A 22,747-nucleotide genomic window follows, 5' to 3' on the forward strand; every position below is an offset into this window, starting at 1 on the left:
GGTGCGGGGCTGAGGAGGAGGAGGAAGAAGAAGAGGAGGAGGAGGAGGAGGAGGAGGAGGAGGAAGGGAGGCGATGCCCGCTGCCTACAAGTCCCATGAGGCCGGGCGGGTGCGGGGGAGGGGGAGCCATAGGGGTGTGTGTGTGTGTGTGTGTGTTTGGTGGGGGGGGGGTTTTGGGGGGGGGCAGCCCCGGCCGGGAGGTGCCCGCCCCGCTCGGCTCCGCTCCGCTCCGCGCCCCGCGCCCCGCTCCGCCCCGCTCCGCGCCCGCCGCTCCCCGCAATGCACGGAGGATGCTCGCGTCTTGCTCGGGCAGGAAGGGGCCGGAGGGCAGGTACCCGCTGCACTACCTCGTCTGGCACAACCGAGCCCGGGACCTGGACCGGGAGCTCAGCTCCAAGCAGGTGGGGAGGCGGGGAGATGGAGGTTTTTTTTTTTTTTTTTAAGGGGGGTGGTCCGGGGTGGGGGGTGTGGGTGTTTGGGGGGCATCCCCGGCACGGTTAGGTGCGCGGAACGGCACGGCCGGGGCTGATGCAATGCTGGCTGCACGGGGTGCTGAGGATGAGGATGAGGAGGGTGAGGGTGAGGATGAGGATGAGGATGATGAGGATGAGGACGGGGATAAGGATGCGGATGGAGGTAGGGATGGGGATGGAGACGAGGATGGAGATAGGGTTGGGGTCCCCCTTACCACAACGCCAGCAGGGCTCAGGGTCCCCCCATGCCCCCCCCCGGGCACGGCAGGGCTGTGACAGCCCCACCAGCTCTGGCACACGGCGGTGCCCCCCCCCACGTGCCCCCAGCCCCCTCCTAGGCCTCCGCGCCCCCCCCCCCCCAAACCCAAGGTGCCGAGGGCCCGGCGGGGGGTGCGCCCCCAGCTCCCCACCCTGTAGGGAGGGCGAGGCAGGGCCCCCAGCCCCAGGAGGCCCAGCACCTTCCTTGTGCCCCCCCCCCACGGTTTGGGGACCCCCCCCCCAGCTCTCCGATGACCGCGGGCGCGTTCCCAGCCCCCATCTCCCCGCTGGCGTTGCAATCCAGGTAATTAAAACCCAACCCTGAAGACGCAGGAAAACCGCAGGCGCTGGCGGAGGCCGGCGGCGAGGCTGTGCCTTCCCCCCCCCCCCCCCCGAGCCTCAAATGCAGCTGCTCGACCCCCCCCCGGCACCCTCCCAGCACCCTAGGGTGCTGCGCGGCCCCGTGCCGGATGGGTGCGGGCAGGGGGTCCCCGCCGTGCCATGGTGCCCCCGCCACACCCGCCTCCATTGTGGGGGCCGTCTGGGGGGGGGGGGGGGCTGCATGCCGGCATCGCCCCCCCCCCCCTCCATCACCGCTGGGTTTATTTCCGCTGTAATTTGGGGTCGTTCTGTTGTTTATTTTTATTTTTTTCCACCAGGAGCGGCAGAGATCAAAGCAGGGCGTGGGGGGATGCGGGGGCTGCGTGCGGGGTTTTCTAAGAGAGCCCCCCCCCCCTTCTTGCCCTAATGTGGGGGGGCTCCTCCTGGGGCCCCCACCGTGCCCCTATGGCTGGGGGGGAGCAAAGCCAGCCCTGCGAGCACCCAGGGGTGCTGGGGGTGCACTGGGGGGGGTGCTGGGTGCTGCAGGCCAGGCTGCAGGGCAGGAGGGGTTTGGGGAGAGGAGGGGGGGGGGGGGCAGCCTGGCCTGAGCCCCCTCCCCATCCCCACCCAGGGCATTTGGGGACACGGCTCAGCCCTCTGCAGCCCCGAGCTGAGTGGGCCCATGCGGCTTCTGCGGGGGGTGCTGGGGGTGCCTGTCCCCTGCCTGGGCACCCTGCCCTCCTGCCACCCTGGGGACCCCCACGGGGGGCAGTGGCACCCCACGGGACCCCCCCCTCTGTGTGCAGGTGCGTGGGGCTGGGAGCGCTGGGGCAGCTCGTGGGGCTGCTCCTCGCCGTGCCTCTCGCCGTGCCGCATGTGGGTCACCCCTGAATGTCACCGCCGGGCCCCAGGCTGCGCTTGTCCCCACCTGGGGACCTCGACCCGGCGTGTCCCCATGGCAGGGACGGCGTGAGGACACGGCAGGCAGTGCCACGACCCCACAGTGCCAGGACGCCCCACGCCACCCGCCTGCCCCGTCTCGCATGGCAGTAATTGGGGTCACCCCGCTGTCCCCTGGGGCTGCGCAGGGACAGCAGCGCCCAGCACCGCCACCGCCACCCCGTGCAGGTCCCTGTCCCCTGCTGCCACCCGGGCACCAGCTCTGGGGTCCGTGCCCACCCTCAGGTCCCCCACCCTGGGGACAACCCGCAGGGTTTGGGGCGAGGAGCGGCCGTGCTGCGGCCTCATGTGGCACCGCCACTGCCCCAAACACGTCCCTGTCCCCAGCGGGTGTCACAGCCCCAGGACAGGAGCTGTGCCCCCCCCCCAGCCCGGAGCCGTCCCGCGCTCTGCAGGGTGGAAATTGGGTCACGCCGTGTCCCCCGGGGCTGGCTCTGGCATCGTGTCCCCAAATTGGTGGCCCTGGACCCCCCCCCCCTTGCCCTGTGGCGCTGGGGCACGGCTGCGGGTGGGGAGCCCCGCGGAGCCTGCAGCACCCGTCCCCCAGCTGGGGGGCGATTGCTTTAATTAGAGTCATTTCATTAGCGCAATTAAAAAGCAGCAGTCGCCTGGAGAGCGTTGGAGCAGCACGCGGGCTCCTGGGGAGATGGAGGGGGGGAAATCTGTTTGGTTTGGGCGGTGGGGGAAGCCTGGGGGGTCCCCTGCATGATGAGTCCCCCAGGGACATGGGGGCACTCACGGCCCTGGGGACATCCCCAGGACATCGCTGCGATGAGCAGGGGGACACAAGTGATGAGTGGGGGGACTTGCTGGGGGGGTCAGAGCCCTGTCCCCAGCAGCAAGAGCCCCCACCCGACCCCTGCCCGTCCCCAAACCCCTCTGGGGTGCCAGGTCCCAGCCGGCACCTTTGGGTGGCACCTTTGGGTCCTGCAGCTGCGTCTCCTGCCCCGGCACCATCTGAGTGCCCCCCTCTGGGTACCGCCTGCTGGAGGGTGGGGGGGGGATGCTGAAGCTGGGGGGCTTCCACACAGCTCCATCAGGCCCCCAGCTGTGCCCCCAGCCCTGGCAACGGGGTGGCTGCAGCTTCTCCCCCCCCTCTCCTCTCCCAAGTAGGACGCTGGGTGCCGGGTGCGCCGCCGCCGCTGCCGTCGGGGAGAGCCGGAGCCCGGGGAGAGGTGGGGGGGGGGATTCCTCGGGGCTGGCTCAGTGCCAGCCTCCAGGCTTGGCACAAACAATCGCAGCCCCAGCACGGCTCCCCGGGGCTGGGGATGCTCGGAGCAGCCGCTCGCTCCGCTCACGCAGCGCCGCCCGCCCCCGGCTCCGGCGGGGAACACGTGCGCCCGCCGCAGCACCAAGCGTCGCCCGCCGTGCCGCGGAGGGGGCTGCCGGCAGCTGCTGCCTGGCAACTGGGCACAAACCCGCCCCAAAACCCCCTCCCAGATCCTCAGAGGTGGGGGATTTCCTCAGCTCGCAGCTGCATTGGGTGGTGTGGAGCCCCGTGCACCGGGCTGGGGGCACGCACCCATCGACCGCCTGCGCGCGGTGACCCTGCTCCGTGCCCGTGTCACGGGTGCAGCCCTGCCTGGCTGTACAGAGCCGTGCTGGGTGCTGGCAGTGAGTCCGTGGGGCTGGGGGGAGCAGGAAAACCTTTGGGTTTTGAGCATTTTGGGGTGCGGTGCCCATGCATCTGCTCAGGGGGATGGGGATGCTCATGGAGATAGAGGCAAACATCGGCTGCTTTCCCCGGCCACGAGCCTCACATCTGTGGGAGGGCACGGGCAGGGGGTCCCGGCCATCCTGGTGCCCCCTGAGCCCTGCCAACCCCCCCGGCAGGCCGACATTGAGCAGCTGGACCCCCGAGGACGCACCCCGCTGCACCTGGCCACCACGCTGGGCCACCTCGAGTGTGCCCGGGTGCTGCTGAAGCATGGAGCTGACGTGGGCAAGGAGAACCGCAGCGGCTGGACGGGTGAGCAGGGGCTCGGGCACGGGCACGGGCACGCTCACCCCGCTGCCCCAGCTCCCCGGGGGGCTGCTTGCACGGCACTACGTGCGTGTGGCCCCGTGCCATGCCGTGCCATGCTGCCCCTTGGCCCCGCAGTGCTGCAGGAGGCCGTGAGCACCCGCGACCTGGAGCTGGTGCAGCTGGTCCTGCGCTACCGCGACTACCAGCGAGCCATCAAGCGCCTGGCCGGGATCCCCATCCTGCTGGAGAAGCTGCGCAAGGTACCTGCCCCCGCTGGGGCTGGGGGGGGGGGGCTTTGGGGAGGTGGGGGCACCATGGCCAGCCTCCTGCCCACCCCACTGCGCTCCCACCGGCAGGCCCAGGACTTCTACGTGGAGATGAAGTGGGAATTCACCAGCTGGGGTAAGCTCGGGCAGAGCGGGAGCTTCCCAACGCGTCCTCCCCCACCCCTGCCCCGTGCCCCTCACCCAGGCTTGCCCCTGTCCCCCCCCCTTTTGGAGGTGCTGGGTGCGTTCCCCCGCCCCGCTCAGCGCTCGCAGCCCACCCGGGGGACGCAGGGTGGCCCCGTCCCCGGCTGGGCTATCGCCGTCTCCCCCCAGTGCCGCTGGTGTCCAAGATCTGCCCCAGCGACACGTACAAGGTGTGGAAGAGCGGCCAGAACCTGCGGGTGGACACCACGCTGCTGGGCTTCGACCATATGACCTGGCAGCGGGGCAACCGCAGCTTCGTCTTCCGCGGGCAGGGTGAGACGGGGGCCTGGGGGGTGTGGGGACAAAAGGGGGGGGGGACACGGGGGCCGTCCCCGCGCCGACCGCCCGCTCCCCGCAGACACCAGCGCCGTGGTGATGGAGATCGACCACGACCGGCGGGTGGTCTACTCGGAGACGCTGGCCCTGGCCGGCCACGACCAGGAGGTGCTGCTGGCTGCTGTGCAGCCCACGGAGGAGCAGGTGATGGGGCGGCTCACGGCCCCCGTCGTCACCACCCAGCTCGACACCAAGAACATCGCCTTCGAGAGGTGGGCACGGGCTGCGATGAGCCCCCCTGGGTGCACACATCCTGGCCATCCAAGAGCAATGTCCCATCCCATCCCATCCCATCCCATCCCGTCCCGTCCCGTCCCGTCCTGTCCTTTCCATCCTGTCCCTTCCCATCCCATCCTATCCCATCCATCCAACCCATCCCATCCCATCAGATCCTTCCCATCCCATCCTATCCCATCCTATCCCATCCTTTCCATCCTGTCCCTTCCCATCTCATCCATCCTGTCCCATCCTGTGCCATCCCATCCATCCTATCCCTTTCCATCCCATCCTTTCCATCCTGTCCCTTCACATTCCATCCCATCTCTTCCCACCCTATCCTATCCCACCCCATCCCATCCTATCCCATCTCTCCCCATCCTGTCCCTTCCCATCCTTCCCATCCCTCCCATCCCATCCTATCCTATCCTTCCCACCCCGTCCTATCCATCCCATCCCTTCCAATCCCATCCATCCCATCCCATCCCTGACAGCGCCCCACCTCACCCCCAGGAACAAGTCCGGGATCCTGGGCTGGCGGAGCGAGAAGACGGAGATGGTGAACGGGTACGAGGCCAAGGTGAGGGGCAGGGGGCCGAGCCGTGGCGGGGGTACGGCCGGTTTTCGGGGAACACCCACCACCTCTGGCACTCCCCTCCCTCGGACAGGTCTACGGGGCGTCCAACGTGGAGCTGATCACGCGGACGCGGACCGAGCACCTCTCGGACCAGCACAAGGGCAAGAGCAAAGGTAGGGCGAGGGGCTGCGGCGGGCAGGGGGCTGCGGCGGGCAGGGGGGCTTCACCGGCCCCAATCCTCACCCCGCAGGCAGTAAGACCCCGCTGCAGTCCTTCCTGGGCATCGCCGAGCAGCACGTGGGGCCCAACAACGGGGTGAGTGTGGGGGGCACGGGGAGGTGGGGGGGGGTCCCCGTGGCCGCGCTGTCCCCGCGCTGTGCCACCGTTGGGGGCCGTCCCCGCAGACGCTGATCACGCAGACGCTGAGCCACGCCAACCCCACGGCCATCACCCCCGAGGAGTACTTCAACCCCAACTTCGAGCTGGGCAACCGGGACATGGGGCGGCCCATGGAGCTCACCACCAAGACGCAGAAGTGAGGGGGCGAGCGGGGAGGAGGGGACCCCAACCCTTGCCGTGCCACCCCCCCCCCCCCCCCCCGCCGCCCCCGCCATCGCGGGGTCCCCGGGGTCCCCAGCCCGGCGCCTGTGTCCCCCCCGCGCCCCCGCAGGTTCAAGGCGAAGCTGTGGCTGTGCGAGGACCACCCGCTGTCCCTCTGCGAGCAGGTCGCCCCCATCATCGACCTGATGGCGATCAGCAACGCGCTCTTCGCCAAGCTGCGGGACTTCATCACCCTGCGCCTCCCGCCCGGCTTCCCCGTCAAAATCGGTACTGGTTTGGGGGCACCCAAGCACCCATGGGTGCAGGGAGGGGGACCCTTTGCTGCCAGCACAGCCCAAGCAGCCAGCTTCAATCCCTGCCCTTTATAATTTATTTTTTGTATTATTTGGGGCAGAAATCCCCATCTTCCACATCCTCAACGCCCGCATCACCTTCGGGAACCTCAACGGGTGCGACGAGCCCGTCAGCTCCCTGCGGCACAGCCCCAGCAGCGAGGCGCCCTCGCCCAGCAGCGACTCCTCCAGCGTCAGCAGCTCCAGCTCCCTCAGTAGGTGGTGGGGGAGGACCTGGGGAAGGGTCCCGGCGGGGGTCCCGGGCAGCGGGGTGCCCAGCCACGCCGGCCCCTGTCTCCCCGCAGCGTCGTGCCGGGCGTGCGAGATGGACCCGGCGCTCTTCGAGGTGCCGCGGGGGTACAGCGTGGTGGGCACCCACCAGGACGCCCTGCGGGAGGACGAGGACGACCTGCTGCAGTTCGCCATCCAGCAGAGCCTGCTGGAGGCGGGCAGCGAGTACGACCAGGTGGGCACCGCGGGGAGAGCCCGTCCTCGGCATCACCCACCGGCCTCGTCCTCATCCAACATCCTCAGACTTGTCCTCCACATCCAACATCCCTGGCCTCATCCAACATTTTTTTCATCCAACATGCTGATCCTCATCATCCAATATCCTCCTCCTCATCATCATCATCCTCATCCAACATCCTCCTCCTTTCCCTTCTCCTCATCCAATATCTTCCTCCTCCTCCTCCTCATCCAACATCCTCCTCCTCATCTTCATCCAACAACCATCCTCAGCCTCATCAAACACCCTCAGCCTTGTCCTTCACATCCAACATTCCCCAGCTTCATCCAACAGTTTTCTCATCCACCATGCTGAGCGTCCTCATCCAGCATCTTCCTCCTCATCATCATCCTTCTCCTCATCTAACATCCTCCTCCTCATCATCATCCTCATCCAACATTCTTCTCCTCCACACCCTCATCCAACTTCCTCAACCTCCTCATCCAACATCTTTCTCATCCACCATCCTCCTCATCCTCCATCCTCATCCAACCTCCTTCTTCATCCTCACCCACCACCCTCCTCACCCTCCTTTGAGCCCACAGACCCCATGGGGACCACCCACCCCTCTCCCCCCACCCCCACGTGCCACAGCGGGGCTGAATTTCCCCTCCGAGCCCCCCCCCAGCCCCCTCTCCACCACCCCCAGGTCACCATCTGGGAGGCTCTGACCAACAGCAAGCCGGGCACCCACCCCATGTCCCACGAGGGCCGCCGGGGAGACAGGTTGGTAAGGTCCTGCCAGCGCCCCCCCCCCACCCCAGGGTGCAGAGGGGGGGATAAAAATAAGGGTGAGGGGGCAACCACCAGCGGGGGCACCGACCCCCGGCACATCATGGGGGTCCCGGGGGGATGCCGGCTGAGGCCGTGCCGCCCGTCCCAGGACTCCCCAGCACACGGCAGCCCCCCGAGCCCCGGGCAGCCCGTCCCCGGGGGGGGGCGGGGGTCCCGGGGCGCTGCTCCCCAGCTACGCGGAGCAGCTGCGCTTGGCCATGGCGCTGTCGGCGCGGGAGCAGGAGGAGGCCGAGCGGAGGACGAGGCAGGAGGAAGAGGAGCTGCAGCGCATCCTGCAGCTCTCGCTGACCGACAAGTGACCCCGCGCCCCCGCTGAGCCCCCCCCCGGTTCCCCCGGTTCCCCCCCCACACACACACCGGGGACGGGGAGAACGCACGGATGGGGCACAGGGTGGGGAGGGGGAGATATGGGGGGGACACGGTGGGAGTGGGAGTGGGTAAGGGGGGGCGCGCGGAGGAGAAATGGGGGCGCACGGGGGTCCCCATAGCTGGGGGGGTGAGGGTCTAGGGGGGTGCTGGGGGGGGGGTGGCAGGGAGCAGGGGGTGTCCCCCACCCCTCCCAGCCACCCCCCAGGGGTGCTGCCCTCGCCCTGGGGAGGTGGTGGGGGGCACCCCGAATGGTGTGTGTGGGGGGGGCTATCCCGGGGCACCCCCAGAGCTGTGGGGCTCCAGGCACCCCCTGCTGCCCCCCCCCCCCCCCCCCAAATTGGCCCCACTGCCCAGGCGCTACCAAGTGCACTTACCCGGGAGCTGCTCTGCCTGCCAACAGGGGGGGGGGCTCAGCCCCACTGCACCCCCAGCCCACATGGGGCAGCCAAGGGGGTGCCCACAAAGGGGTGCCTGGTTTCACATCCCCCCCTTTCACCCCCTGCTTGCACCCCACCCCCCCCCAAATTTCCCTGCTCGGCTGCCCCCCCCCCCACCCCCTTCTCCCAGCCCCCCCATCCCGGGCACTGCCCCCCCCAAGCCCCAAGAGAAACCTTACATCAAATGGTGCTAACCCCCGGGCCCCCACCTCCCCGCCCCGGGCTGCTCCTTCTTTGCACACTGGGGGGGCTACGGGAGGGGGCCCCCGGCTCGCTCCCGCGGGACTTTTCGTAGCGGCCCCCCCCGCCACGCACCCCAAAAGCGACGTCTGGGCCAGGGCCGGGGGAGCCCCGAGCAGCTCCGAGCGCGGCCGACACCAATAAATGCTCTTGAACGGGCGCCTCTCGGCCTCTCTCTGCCCCCCCCCGGGGCCATGCGGGCAGGGGGGGTGCAGGGCAGGGCCCCCCCATACGGCCCCCAGGTCCCTGCCCCGCAGCCACGGGAGGCCGAGCCCTTTATTGGAGGGGGACCCCAGGAGCACCCGTAAATAGGAGCTGTGGGGTCGGGGGGGGGGGGTAGCACTGTACCCCAGTGTGTGGCTGGATGGGAGGGGGGGGCACAACCCCACAACTCCCCCCCCCAGTCCTGGGAGGATGCTCCGGGCACCGAGGTGGGACCCCCGTCCCCTGGGTCGTCCCCGGACACCTCTCGGCACCCGGGGTGCAGGGGGGGAGCGATGCCTCTGGGGAGAGGGGTGCGAGGTGGGGTTGGGGAGGGGGCTGCATTTGGCCCCCCCCCTCCCTGCGGCCTCAGCTCCTGGGGAAAGAACATGGCTCTGGCCTCCTGCCCGCTGCGGGGACTCGGCTTTAATGCCTGCCTCGGGCGGGCGCAGTCCTCGCCCTGCCCGCGGCCGCGGCGCTAGTCCGTGCCGTTGGTGAACTGGCAGAGTTTGTGCTCCAGGTCGGAGATGCGCTTCTCCTGCGCCTGCACCATCTCCTTCAGGGCACGGATCTCCTCCAGCACCTCTTCCAGGGTGGGCGACTGCAGGGGGGGGGGACACACATACATGGGGTCACTTTTCTGCCTCCATCCCAACCCACAGCACCCAGGAGAAGGGGACGGCTCCGGTGCCGAGGGGTGGCACGGAGCCTGGGGTGCCCAGTTAAAGGAAGGGGGGGGGACACTCACAGAGAGGTCGGCGTTGGAGGTGGAGTGGCTGCGGCGGGGGCCCGGGGGGGGCCTGTTGTCCAGGATGTTTTTCTTGACCACCTTCAGCTCCCGGTTCTTGACGGGGACGTAGCCGTCCCGCAGCGAGATGAGGATGGGCTCCGCGTCCTTCCCCGACAGCCACTCGTCCGCCTCCAGGGCCGGCTCGGGGCCCGGGGTGTCGGGGTACAGGTCATCCTGGAAGAGGTCTGACTGCGGGGACAGGGGGGGTGGCGGTGAGATGGGGTGTCCCCCACCCCCCAAAAATTAAAAATAAATCCCATTCCCATCCGTGTGCCCAGGGGCTCACCTTGCGCGGCACCGTCATGACGATGGGCTCGCACTTGCGCTCGTGCAGCTTGAAGAACCTGCGTGGGGTGGGGATGCTCAGGGTCTGGCTGCCCCCCTCCACCTCCCACCCCCCTCCCACCCTAAACATTCCGGGCCCCCACCTGGCGATCTCGCACTTGCTGACGTCCAGCCCGCGTTTGGGCATGAAGCCCATGCCCCGCTGCGGCTCCTTGCTGCTGTAGGTGTTCAGGTAGTGCACGTAGGGCGCCTCGTCCGTGATCTCGAAGTACCGGATGCTGCTGTCCCCCTGCGGGGACAGGGGGGGACACACACATCAGCCACCCGTGTCCCCAGGGGTTGGGGGGGGATAGCAAAATGGGGGGCAGCCCCCCCCGGGGTTACCTTTCCGCACAGGTAGACGATGCTGGAGTCGGCGTCGTAGAAGGGCAGCAGGACCCCGTTGCTGGTGTCCATCTCCTGCAGGGCGATGGGCTCCTCGAAGTTATTCTGTGGGGTCGCAGCAAGGGGTTGGGGGTGAGGAGCAGCCCCGCTCCCCCCCCCCCAGCTCAGTCACAACACGCCTTGGCCACAGCACACTGCGGGGACGGGGACGTCCCCCCCAGGACCCACTGCTCGGCATGCCCCTGCCCCACGCCTGCTTACCTGCACCGGCCCCATTCCTCTTCTGGGGGAGCCCCCCAGCCCCCCCATACACTCCCCACGCCCAGGCACAGCACAGCACACATGGGAACTTGGCATGGTTATTTTTTTTTTTTTTTTAGGGGGTGGGGAATTTGGGATTGGGGTGGGGACCAGGGGAGCCACGTTCCCAGGAGCATCACTCCATGCGGCCTCGTTACCGGGTCCCACAAGCCCAGCTCCCGCTGGCTCATCCTGGTGAAGCCCGTGGTAAAGATGTGTCCTTCCCGCGTGAAGATGGCCCGCACGGGCCTCAGCCCTTCGTGGGGGGCAAACCTCTCCTGGGGGGGCGGAGGGGGGGCACAGAGTCAGCACAGGGCAAGGGGAGGGGATGAGAGGGGAGTCCGGATCCGTCCCTGAAACATCCGCTGGGTCCTGCTCGTGGTGGGCACGTGGTGGGCACAGGGGGAGGTCCTGGGGGGGCGCACGAGGTCCCAGGGGGGGGGCCCCGCTCGGCACGGCACGGCACGGCTCGGCACGGCGGGGTCCCCAGCACGGCGCTGGCCGGGCGCCGCCGTCTCGTACCAGGTCCCAGAGGCCCAGCTGCCGCTCGCTCATCTTGCTGAAGCCGGTGGTGAAGATCTTGCCATCGGCCATGAAGATGGCGCGGATGGGGCGGGCGCCGTCGTGCGGTTTGTCTTTCTCCTGCGCCGGCCGTTAACGGGTTAAAGGCAAAGACAGAGACGCGCGGGCGCGGGCGGTTAGTAGGGTCGGGGGCGTTAGCGGGGCCGCGGGGAGGTGGGCGGACACAGCAGGGACACGGACACCATGAGGGGGGGGGACACTCACCGCCACGACCTGCTGCTTGCGGGGGTCGATGACGCGGACCTTCTTGTCCTTGCAGGTGGTGACCAGGAGGCTGCCGTTGCGGTTCCAGCCCACGTTGTAGATGAGGTCGGTGTGCATGTCCTCCAGCGCCAGCAGCATCTCCCCCGTGCCCACGTTCCAGAGGATCACCAGGTTGTCGCAGCCTGACGGGGACACACGGACGGGGGTGGATAGATGGATAGGTGGACGCCGTCGCCCCCGTGGCCGCGTCCAGCCGCCCCCGGGGAGGCCTTACCTGCGCTCAGCAGGACGTTGCGCGCCGTGGGGTGCCACGAGATGATGCCCACCCGCTTGGAGTGCCCCTCCAGCGTCACCACCGGCTCCGTGATGCTGCGCACGGGCACGTAGTCGGGGATCTGCCACACCTGGGGGGCACGGAGAGCACAGCGCGGGGGTGGCGACCTCCCCCCGGCGAGCGCTAAGAGCGCCGGAGCCAATTAACAGCATCATTAATTGCAGCTCGAGCCACGGGGACGACAGCGGCGCCTCCATCCTGAGCCCCAGGGGGGGGACACGCACAAGACCCCATCCTGCCCGGTGCAGGACGCAGCCCCCGGCCCCCCCCCCGGCTATTCCTGGGTGCTGAGTCGCCGGGGCGGGTATATTTAGCACAAAGTGCTGCATCATGGAGAGAGCAGCCACCGCCAGCGCGAACGCATGGCACCGGGGCTAAAAATAGGCCTGTGACACTTCGCAGGCTGCGAAGCACAGGACGGGGGGGGGGTCAGGGCCTCCTTTAGCTCCCCCCTTTTAGCCCCCTCCTCCCCCCCCAGAGGGCTGGGCCCCTCACCATGACGGTGGTGTCCTCGGAGGCGCTGGCGATGACGTTGTCGTTGTGGGGGCACCAGTCGATGTCCAGCACGGGCGCCGTGTGCCCCGTCACCAGCGGGTGGTTCTTGTCCACGCGCCCCGTCTGCAAGGCCCAGCGCCCGGCATCAGCACCAAGGGGATGGGGAGGGGAGAAAAAGGGGAGGGGGACACGCCGGGACCACCCCCCAGACCCCAGCATGGCTGCTCAGAGGGGGGACACGCAGGGGACCCTGACCACAGGCAGAGTTTTGCATCTGCCTGGGGGAAACTGAGGCACGAGGCCCTGCAGGGAGGTGGAAGGGAGCGACGTGCCTTGGACCAGGCTGCTTTGTGTCCCCTCTGACGGTGGGGGGGGGCTAAAAGAGGGGGTCCCCAACCCCTCTGCTGGGGTGGGCAGGGCAGACCCCATCCCACTGTGGTGCCCCCTGGGTGTCACACGCAGAGGGGGAATTTGGGCAGGGGAAAAAGCAGCCAGGGGGGGTCCCACATCACCTTAGTTGCCCCAGGGTGCCTCTGCCTGGAGCCCCCACATGGGGACGGGGATTTTGGGGCAAAGCTGAGCAGAGCAGAGCCCGTCACCACGTCCTGCATCTCCCCTGCATCCCGGGTGGGGGCCGTGTCCCAGTGCCCCCCCCATCCCCGCTCACCTTGGCGAGGGGCAGGACGATGAAGGCCCCCCCGCCACCGGACTCCACGATGATGGCCAAGAACTTGGGGTTGACGGCGCAGAAGGAGCTGTCCCACGTCACCTTGGAGACGCGGATGTCCTCGTACATCTGGTCGGCCTTCACCGGCTGCCCGAAGACGTGCCGGAACTTGCTCTGGCGCACCACGCGGCGGCTCATGGCTGGGGGGCGCGGGGTCAGGCCGTGGGACCCCCCAAAATGGCACGGGGGTGTTTTGGTCCTCCCTAAACCCAGCGCTCCCAGGGACCCCACCCTGACCGGGGTGCAGGAGGGAGCCAGGGGTCACGGTGATGGTGGGGATGGAGGTGTGGAGGGGGGCACGGGATGGAGCCTGACGTGGCCCTGGCCCTGTAACAGGGACCTGGGGTGGCCCCGGTGCACCCGGATGGGTGCTGGGCACGGGCATCCCAGGGCGTGATGCTGTCTGCCTGCTGCATACCCCATGGCCGTGCCGTGCCCCATGGCCATGCCGTGCCCTGTGGCCGTGCCGTGCCCCCTGGCCATGGCTGGGGTGGGCACAGGAGCAGCGGCAGTGGAGGAGCGGGGCTGAAAGAAGCCCCAAGGGGATGCGGAGGTGCCACGCACCAGCTCACAGCTTGTCCCCTCGTGTCCCATCCCGCAGCGGTGGCCTGAGGTCACCCGGCTCGGTTGTGCCTCCGGTGGTGCCTCCAGCCTTGCGCCCACCCACGCCCACCCGCTCTGCGCCCCCCGCCTGCCCAGCACCTCAGGACCCCAGGTGAGGGTCAGATCCTGCACAGGCTCCGCTGCCGGCACAGCCCCACGGCCCCACATGCACAGGGGGTGCAGAGAGGAGCCCCCAGTGCTCAGCACAGCCCCGGGGGGGCTCCAGCCCTGGTCACAGCCAGGCACGCGGTGCCCCCATCACCCCGTCCCCTCCTGAGCCTGTGCTGCTCCCGACACCTGCCTGGGGGCACTGAGCCCCCTGTGGACCCCAAAACCCCCCAGGTTGGGGCTCTGCAGCACCCATGAGCTGCTGACCCCTCCTGGGGGCACCCCCACATCCTTCTGGGGGTGCAGCCACTGCCGGGGCCGTGTCCAGCCTTCAGAGCCCTGCCAGCGGGGCCGGTGCGGGCAGGGGCAGGGGAACCTCAGCTCCCGGTGTCCCGGCCGGGTGGCTTTCGGCCAGGCCACGTGCAGCACCGAGCCGAGCCGCCTCTGCCGGCTCCCTGCAGGTCCCCAAGGGTCCGTGGCCCTTCAGCATCACCCCAGAGGGTGCAGGAGCCAGGGGTGGGGGTCCCGGAGCTGGCACCGCTGGTGTCCCCCCCTACACTGCCCTAGGACAGGGTCCGCAGTGCTGGGGGACAGCGAGGGGGCTCGGTGGGGGACACCCTGAGGGTGCTGCACAGCTCCCAGTGGGAGCACGGCTTGGGGTGCAGATGGGGACAGGGAATTGGGGGCGGCCTGGCTGGCGGGGTGGGGTGAAGGCGGGGTGCAGGAGGGGTGCAGGAGGGGTGTACATGGGGTGTGTGTGGGGGGTGTGAGCAGGAGGGGTGCAGGCAGGTTCAGGCAGGGGTCCGGGGGGTGCAGGAGGGTGCAGGCGGGGAGCAGGGGGTGCAGGTTGGGTACAGGTGGGGTGCCATTGGGGTGCCATTGGGGTGCCAGCAGGTGCAGGTTGGGCACAGGCTGGGTGCAGGCGGGTGCACGCTGGGTGCATGCGGGTACAGACAGGGTGCAGGAGGGTGCCGGTGGGTGCGAGCTGGGTGCCGGAGGGTACAGACTGGGTACAAGGCGGGGTGCAGGAGGGTACAGGCGGGGTGCAGGCGGGGTGCAGGCGGGGTGCGGCGGGCCAGCCCCCCTCCCGGCCGTGCCATTACGTTGCCACAATTGAATCCGCAGCGGCTGCCCGGCCGCCCGGAGGTCACTTTCCATTTATAGCCATCTCCCGCCGGGCGCGGGCGGGCGGGCGAGGGGCCGGGGGCCCGGCACCCCGCACCCAGCTCCGGCCGCCCTCTCCCCGGGGCTCCCCACCCCTTCCTCCCTGGGCTCCCTCCTCCTCCTCCTCCTCCTCCTCCCTCCTTTCTCCCCATCTCAGCCCGGCTCGGCTCGGCCCGGCCCGGCCCGGTTCCCGTTTCCCACCTGCGCTCCGCGGCTCCCTGCGCGCTGCGCCCCGCTCGGCTCCGCCCGGGTTCGGCCCCGTTCCCCCGTAGCCCCCGGCCCCCGGCCCCGCTCCTCCCGGCTCGGCTCGGCTCGGCTGGGGCTGGGGCTGGGCGCGCAGTGCCGCTGCCGCAGGGAACAGCTGAGCCGAGCCGGGAGCCGGGGCCGGCACGGCCCCCCCGCGGCGGGCACCGGGAGGAGGCGGAGGGGTAGCGGGGAGGGACGGAGAGAGAGGAGGGGGGGGGGGACCCGGCCCCGCCTGCCCCGCACCGGCCCCTGCCCGCCCCCGACACCCCCGGCCCTGCCCCACGAGCCCCAAATTGGGATGAGGATGGGGATGGGGATGGGGAGGGGGTGCCCGGAGCCTCCCCGCGCGCTGGGAGGGAGATGGGGAGGGGGGGTGCAGGGAAAATCCGCTCCCCCCCCCCCCCTTCCCCTCCTTGTCCTCTTCCCACCCCGCAGCATCCTCCCCGCAGCGCGCAGCCCCTCCTGGTGTCCCCCCCCCCCCTCTCCGCAAGGTGTCCGTCCCGGAGACCCCAACCCCAAACCCCTCCCTGGGGATCACGGCCGTGGGATGGCTCCTGGGGGACCCAGCACCCCCGTAGCCCCCCCCCAAGGGGCTGCAGGCAGGGGGTGAGCCCCCACCCCACGATTTGGGATGGTTGCGGGGACGCTCACCGGCTGCCTTTAGGATTTAGCAGAGCCCGGCCCCGCAGGGATGCCCTGGCCCAAGGGGATTAAGGGATTGTAGGGCTGGGGGAGCTGGGGGGGGGCAGCCCTGGGTTCCTGGAAAGGCAGCGAGCGCTGGACCCTACAAGGGCACCGAGCGGAGCCGGGCCCAGCATTGGCTGAGGCGGGCAGGAGGGGGCAGCTGGCGAAAAGGCAGCGAGAGGTGACAGCCCCGACCCGCCTGCCAAAGGGGTGGTGGGCAGGGAGGGGGCTGCAGGGGCACCCCCACACACCACACCTCGTCCCACCACGGTCCCGGCTCGCTCCGTGCCTGGAGCTGGGGCACAGAGCGAGCCCCGTGCCCCCAGCACCTCATCCCTGGCAAGGTGGGAGAGGCCCCAGGAAGCCTTTTCCCAATGGGTGCTGGGGGAATGGGGTGGGACGGGGCACCCCAAAACTCCCCAAGCCCTACAGGGATGGCTCCGCACCCCCACCCCTCATCTTAGGCCCAGATTTGGCACAGGGAGCCCGCAGGGGAGCAGCTGGGTCTGGGCTCCTGGGTCCCCACACAGGTCCCTTGTGGCAGGGGAGGCCATTTACCCCTCTGGTGGGGTCCATAAGCAAACCCCACACCCCCCCCCCCCCCATGTCCCCGCTCTGCCAGCAGCAGGGATCACCCCCCTCCTCGTACCCAGTCCCAAGCAGGGGGCAGCACGCGGACGTCGTCGTCAAAATAAAACTTTATTCATTCGGTAACAAGAACATTGAATCTGCACGTCAGTGCACAAGTTCACATTTAAAAACAGCTGAGCACATCGGTCTTAAGTCTAGAAGGGGGAAAGGGACGATCCCAGCCACCACGGAAGGTCCGGGAGGGGCCGAGGGCAGCGCTCAGCTCCCCTCCCCGGTTTGCAGCCCCCGGGGGGCTCGCTGCCCCACAGCCAGCCCAACAAACCCCGCACGGACATCGCATCTCCAGGAAGGAAAAGAAAAGGCACCGGCACTCGCATTCGTGCCAAGGGAGATGTCTGCAGGGCGGCCGGGCTGGGGGCACCGCTCGTGGCACTGCCAGAAGGTGGCCGAGCCCCTGCCCAGCCCGACCCCGGCTCCCACCTCTGCCCACGCCAGCAGGGGTTTAGGGCTCTGGCCCCTTTATGCAGAGCCAGGACGGGATTAAGGCAGGAGGCACCGTGAGCAGGGACCCGCTGCAGGTGTGGATTCCTCGTCCCAGTAGGGCTGGTGGGGCTGCGGGGCTCCCAGGGCGAGGGCGAGTGGCACCACGGTGCCCACACTGAGTCCGAGCGGTGCCGGGTGCCACCAGGCTCCCTTCCACAGGGCCCTGGCCCAAAATCCTCACCCGACTTCGAGCCCAAAAGGAGCCCAAAGCGGCGTCGCCTCCTGCCACCTGCTGGGACCGTGCCCCCCGGGAGAGGGCCGAAGGGGAGAGATCTGTACAGGGGGCGACTTCTCAGCAGACCGGACGCACGCACGCACACGCACACACACACACCATCGAGTGCAACAGAACGCAGTGTAAAAACCAGTTTCACGCACACGCTATCCGTTTGTGCAAGGCTCACACGTTACAGTACAGCCGGAGATCAGGCGGGCAAGGGGTGGGGTGTGGGGGGGAGGCAATGGCTGAGATATTGTACAGGAGTCAATGTAAACAACAAAGCGTCCTCCGAGAGGGCTTCGCCAGAGACCAGAACAGCTGCTTTGTACAAAAATGCCCTTAAAACAACGCGTTTCTCCTAACCCCACTCTGTCAGCGAGGCTCGTCAGCTGCCGAGCGCCCTGGAGATGCTGCTCCTTCCCTGGGGGAAGGTGCTGCTCCCCGTGGTGCTCAGCGGGGCGCAGGAAGCACTGGGGTGGCCGCGGGGACCAGGGGCGAGCCAGCGGCACGGAGAGGGGACAACTGTCCCCGGGCAGGGACCTCTGAGCCCAGGCACTTGCCAAGGACCTGCGCTGCGTCCCCTCCAGCCCGCTCCCCTTCTGCCATCGAGTTCAGAGCCTCCAGCCCCCAAGGCTTTCATCGCTCTGCAGGAGAGGGACCTGCCCTGGGACAGCACGGCACGGCTCCCCCCAGAGAGGAGCGGAGTATTGGGAGGAAGCAGCGCTGCTGGTCTGCAAAAAGCAGGCACCAGATTAAATCAGGCAAGAAAAAAACCCCAAACCATCGCCTTCCTGCTCCTGGAGGGGACAAATGACACAGGGCTTTCCCTCCCCAGCAGCTCCTTACCCTCCGGGGCACCCAGTCCCTCTGCCCCTGTGGGCAGCGGGGTGTGCGGAGGGCAGTGGGGGAGGCGAGGGTTGAAGTTGCCCTTCAGCGGGTGACACGAGGCCCTTGGCCTTTCCTCAGTGCCTGCCCGGCTCCAAAGCCAGCTGGAGCTGTCTGGGAGAAGCCAAATGTCTCCTGGTGTCCCGGAGGAGCCAGCCTCCCAGCTCAGGGCCTTGGGTGACCCGCAGGGAGTTGGCTGGGGCCACTGTGCTACCTGACCCCCGCAGGACCCTGCTGGGCCACCTCGGGCTGCGCTCCAGCCCAGGCTGCGCACACAGCCCAGGCAAAGAAGCGAAGGATCCCTCGGATCTAGAGGAGGGCAGGGAGGTGGGATCCCACCCCAGGCTCACTTCACCTTGTTCACTGCTAGGATTTGCCCTGCCACAGGGCTCCAGCTCTCCCAAAGGGGATTTGTGCTGCTTCCCAAATACTCCGCCACGCTCCGGGGTTTTTTTTTTTGCTCCTCTGCAGCTGGAGCCGAGCTCGGCCCAGCAGAGCCCGCAAGACTCTGCAGCATGGGTGCTGCTTTCTAGGCACGGCCTCGTCCGCTGCTCCTCCCACCCCATGTCCTCTCCGTGCCGGGCTTTCAGCAGCTGGAGCCATTCTGCATCTTCTCACTGCTGAGCTCCTCCTGGGAGCGGGCCTGGGCCGGCGCCAGGCACCAGCTCAGACACGCCGTGCGTGCCCTGCCATAGCCCTGCCACGGGACTGCAGACAGGACCCAGAGCTCCCCTGCAGCCCTCAAGTGCCTTTTTCTCTGCTCCCGACAGCAGCCGGGTAATTTGCGGACATGCACGGCTGGAAAGGAGGAGTTTGGATTTAGCCAAAGTGCTCGGGAACCGTAAATAATGAGCTGAAAGTGGGAGCAGGCGCTGCGCGAGGGGAAGGCGAGAACCTGCAGAATGGCTCGGGGAGGGCACGGGGAGGGCTGGCCACGTCCCCCTGGCACTTCTGAAACCCAGCTTCAGGCAGGAGGGAGAGGGGCAGAGGCACAGACCCCCTCCTGCAGCAGGGAGACAGGGGTGAAGGCAGGACTGGAGGGGCCGGGACACATTTGGCAAAAGCCAGCATCGAGGCTCACTGGTGGAAGGGGAAGACGGCTCACAAAGTCAAAGCCACTCCGGTTCTGTGCAGATTACAAGGAACAGCACTGAGTGTGAGTTAGGTGGTTTTGTTTTCCAGTTTACAGAATGCAGTCTTGCCCTTAAAAAAAAAATAGAAACAACAACGAAAAATCTATATAAATACCGTATGTACAATTTAGGCAAAAAAAAAGGAAAAAAAAAGACTTCCAGAAAAGATCTTCCCTCCGGGTTGAGTGGTAGGAGTGACAGCAGAGAGGACAAAGCTTTGCATTCAGGAGGGGAATACATCATGTAACAACTTCAACAGCCTCTGGGTCGGGAAGCGAACAGAAGTGCCCGTGAGCATGGCAGGGGGAGAGGAAAACTCAGGCAGCACGAGACCAGACCAGCGTTCAGGTGGAGGGGAGGCAGCAGGAGGGCAGAGGACAGGTGATATGGCCATGAACTGGGAAGGCCCACAGCAGTATTCAAGTAATGGAAGGGTTCACACCCTAACGAGGCGCTTGTTTTAGAAGAACACCCGGGTTTCACAGGCTCTGGCTGGGTAACAGAGGATGGGGCAGCTGGCGGAGGAGCTGAGCCCCCAAAAAAGCGGGGCTGAGAGGTGCCGGGGGGCTCGGAGCCCACCCCATGCATTCCTTGCCAGCAGAACCGAGCCTGGGGGCTGGTCCTGGAGCAGCTCCATGAGACCTGCCAGCACCGTGCAGTTCCAGTTCGCAGAAAGAAAAGAAAAGGCCAAACAAAGGGGTCTTGGCACAGCCTTCACAGTTACGTGGGCTCTCAACCCAGCTGCCCAGCACCATTTCGTGGCATGGGGAAAAAAAAAAAAATTCAAGTCAGAGACTAGGACCTGCTTCTAAGCAACATTCCACCTTGCCGAAGCGAGCCGATAGCGTTTTGCTGGCTAAGGGTGTTCTTTTAAAAACAAGCCAAAAAAAAAAAAAAAAAAAAAAAAAAAAAAAGAACGTTTGAGGTTATCTGAGTTAATAAAAAAAATTAAAAAACAAAAAACCAAACAGTCCTGCAGTCAGAGTCACACACAGAAGAACCAACCCACACCTACATGCGCCAGGAACAGTCAAATGACAATATATATATATATATATATAAAATTAACCCATAAAGTGCATGATCCTTATATTACACCTGCCCCTTGCGTGAACGCAACCACACGGGTTCTCTGTAGGAAATGGCAGCCGAGGGCTCGGGATCACATGGTGTTATAGAGGGGATTGGTTGTCCGCTTTTTATCATTGGTCTTTTTCAGTCTCCTCAAGGGGTGAGTTCTACCGTGCTGCTGCCGGGGGGTGACAGCCGGGCCCCGCGCTGCCGACAAGGGGTCCAGGAGCAGCGGAGGACCCTCCGAGGAGGTAGTCCACGTGGGAGCCGTGCCCTGCTGGCTGGAGCCACAGTCTTTGGCGTACTGAGCCAGCGGTCGCTCCACCGGCTTGCTCTGGGCAATGCACTCGGCTGTTCTGAGCTGCTCTACGAAATGCTGAGCAGGTTTGGGATCCCCGAGGGCCGGCGGGGAGGACAGGCGGTGCTTCCCCCACGGGCTCTCCAAGCCCTCCTCCAGCCTCCCCCCGCGGAAGCCTCGACCCAGGGCGACGCAGGTGAGAAGCACGGGGGGGTGGGAGTTGGAGGAGGCCGACTGCCTCTCGGATAAGTCGTCCTTGGAGAGGTCCAGGCAGTCCAATTTGGCCAAGGACGCGGAGCGTTTCATGTGGGAAGGCGTGGTGAGCCCCGCGTGCCGGATCCGTGCTTCTATTTCCTTCGCTCGCTGCTTGACCAGCCCGGGGCTGTTGCTGCGCTCCTCCACGCTGTGGCTGCTGGAGCTGTGGGGGAGGCCGTAGCACAGGAAGGAGATGTCCAGCAGGTCCATGTTTTCGGCACGGTGGCTGGATAAATCCTCGCCGCTCAGCTGCCTCGAGGAGCCAGCACTGCCCCGGCACGGAGGCTGGCTGCTGTCCCTGAAGGGGAGATCTGCATCTCCCTCAGCGCCACACGGCGCCACTGGCTCATTGTCTGTGCTCGTGCTCTGCTCGGTGACGCCTTCCAGGTGAACTACACAGGGGTAAGATGAGTGATTGAGGCTGGCTGAATGCGTACTGGCCACCAGGGCAGAGGGGGAAGCAGCACCGGGGTGAAGAGAGAGCCCACCACCTTCCTCGCTGTGGCTGCCCCGGGTGGGGGTGGCTTGTTTTTGTACCGCGTGCTCTGGCAGTGACAGATTTACCAGCGTGGGAGCTCCGGGACAGGTCGGTGCCTTCTCAGAGCCCAACGAAGGGTTCAAGTTTTCATCTAGCGGAGGGACAGCCGCGGCCAGCTCCGCAGCCCTGACCGTGGGAGTGTACTCGATGATTTCAATTCTTTTGGGGAGGAGGGAAGGCAGTGCTGGCTCTTCCGTGCCATCAAACGAGACCACCGTCCTGCGCTCTTGCACCTCCTGCCCCGGGCTGGGCTCTGCGGGCAGCGGCTCCTGCACAGGATTAGCACGAGGTGCGGGTGGGTGCCTGCCTGCAGGCTGCTCTGCCCCCGGGGGCAGCAGCTCCTCGCTCCGTGCCCCGTCCTCTGGAGCCAGCTCCAGGGGTGGCTCCTCCGTCTTCCCCCGCGGCAGGAGCTCGGCAGCAGCGGAGTCGTTCCTGGAGTTCTTGCGGGTCGGTAAGATGCAGGCCGGGGGCACGTGCTGGTGCTCCTGCTCCTGCCTCAGGCGCTCCTCGAACTCCAAGGTGGCTCGCCGGACGGAGCCGGGGCACCACTTGGGCTCCGGGTTGGAGCTCTGCTGCTCCCCCGCAGGGCTGCTCTCCTCCAGGTCAGACTTACAGGAAGAGAGCTGCGGCGAGGAGGCAGCGTCTCGCTCAGCTTGCAGAGGGTCCCTCTCCTTCTCCTGGTGTCCAACGCAGGCTCCCTCGCTCTGCTCCACCCTTTCCGACGCCCAAAGTGCCTCCACCGGCAGGTCGTGCCCCGTGGTCCTCTTTGGTGTCTGGGTGGCAGTGGCTGAAGCCTCCTTCTGCTGGGCAGGTGCTGCTCCCTGGTTGATGGACTCGATCTCCGTGATGATTTCCTTCACAGAAATGGCGTTTTCGGAGTGGGACTGCGTGAGATGGGCTGCGCCAGGCAGCTCGGGGACCTCCTGCAAGGCACAAACAGGGGAATCACAAACGGGTCGGCTGTGCTGACACACAGCAAGCTGCCTAAAAGCAGTGGGGGAGCACCCCCCAAAAGGAACAGAAAGGACAAGTGCTAATGTGTAAGCACACAGCGATTACCAACACAGAAGCAATATTGTCTCTGGGACTGTGCATAACATATTCCGGGCTGGATTTCCACCTGGGCTGAGATTTAAGAATTGTTATTTCACTGCCACGAATTCCAAAGGATTTTTTTTTCCCTAAATATAGTTCAGTTAACCAAAAAAAGAAAAAAAATCCAGATGCTGCTAAAAGTGCAGTTTTGAACCGAAAATGTGGAAGATTCTGCTCACGTAGGGGAGCAAA

At 66.8% G+C, this 22,747-nt stretch overlaps 3 protein-coding genes across 8 annotated transcripts in view; 1 reads left to right on the plus strand and 2 right to left on the minus strand.

The window, feature by feature from the left end:
* Positions 1–290: 290 nt before the first annotated feature.
* Positions 291–8,089, plus strand: ANKRD13B (ankyrin repeat domain 13B; the record flags this gene model as incomplete). Of its 2 annotated transcripts, none has more annotated exons than XM_084299443.1 (15): positions 291–401; positions 3,846–3,981; positions 4,114–4,238; positions 4,335–4,380; positions 4,578–4,721; positions 4,807–4,996; positions 5,514–5,580; positions 5,669–5,750; positions 5,828–5,892; positions 5,982–6,112; positions 6,248–6,405; positions 6,533–6,685; positions 6,776–6,936; positions 7,628–7,708; positions 7,862–8,089. In XM_084299443.1, the coding sequence occupies 15 exons, from the start codon at positions 291–293 to the stop codon at positions 8,087–8,089; spliced, it is 1,878 nt and encodes a 625-aa protein (XP_084155569.1). The 2 variants fall into 2 exon arrangements, with proteins under 2 accessions (XP_084155569.1, XP_084155570.1); XM_084299444.1 differs by having other exon boundaries at positions 7,628–7,704; positions 7,862–8,072.
* An 893-nt stretch (positions 8,090–8,982) lies between these two features.
* On the minus strand, positions 8,983–15,333 carry CORO6 (coronin 6). Of its 3 annotated transcripts, XM_084299673.1 has the most exons (12): positions 15,198–15,333; positions 13,062–13,261; positions 12,395–12,517; positions 11,840–11,969; positions 11,566–11,747; positions 11,302–11,421; positions 10,938–11,057; positions 10,480–10,584; positions 10,239–10,384; positions 10,097–10,154; positions 9,769–9,999; positions 8,983–9,621 (listed from the first exon to the last, which is right to left on the minus strand). In XM_084299673.1, exons 2-12 carry the CDS (start codon positions 13,257–13,259, stop codon positions 9,499–9,501), a joined length of 1,536 nt encoding a protein of 511 aa, XP_084155799.1. In that variant the 5' UTR covers positions 13,260–13,261; positions 15,198–15,333; the 3' UTR covers positions 8,983–9,498. The 3 variants fall into 3 exon arrangements, with proteins under 3 accessions (XP_084155799.1, XP_084155797.1, XP_084155798.1); XM_084299671.1 differs by lacking the exon at positions 11,302–11,421; XM_084299672.1 differs by lacking the exon at positions 10,938–11,057.
* A 1,273-nt stretch (positions 15,334–16,606) lies between these two features.
* SSH2 (slingshot protein phosphatase 2) overlaps positions 16,607–22,747 on the minus strand; it is a 46,795-nt gene continuing 40,654 nt past the window's right edge. For all 3 annotated transcript variants that reach the window (XM_084299570.1, XM_084299571.1, XM_084299569.1), the window contains exon 14: positions 16,607–22,383. In XM_084299570.1, coding sequence (XP_084155696.1) covers positions 20,461–22,383 — 1,923 coding nt within the window. In that variant the 3' untranslated portion in view covers positions 16,607–20,460. The remainder of the gene's footprint in view (positions 22,384–22,747) is intronic.

Source organism: Netta rufina (genome assembly GCF_964035555.1).
Source record: "Netta rufina genome assembly, chromosome: 21".
NCBI classification, from domain to species: Eukaryota; Metazoa; Chordata; class Aves; order Anseriformes; family Anatidae; genus Netta; species Netta rufina.

Bases quoted from the DNA above. Each gene is read 5' to 3' on its own strand.
- CORO6 (XM_084299673.1), bottom strand. From the start codon at position 13,259: ATGAGCCGCCGCGTGGTGCGCCAGAGCAAGTTCCGGCACGTCTTCGGG. The intron at 11,970-12,394 runs GTGAGGGGCCCA...CGTGCCCCCCAG, and splicing joins CCGAGGACACCACCGTCATG to GTGTGGCAGATCCCCGACTA. The intron at 11,422-11,565 runs GTGAGTGTCCCC...CGGCCGGCGCAG, and splicing joins GCAAGCAGCAGGTCGTGGCG to GAGAAAGACAAACCGCACGA.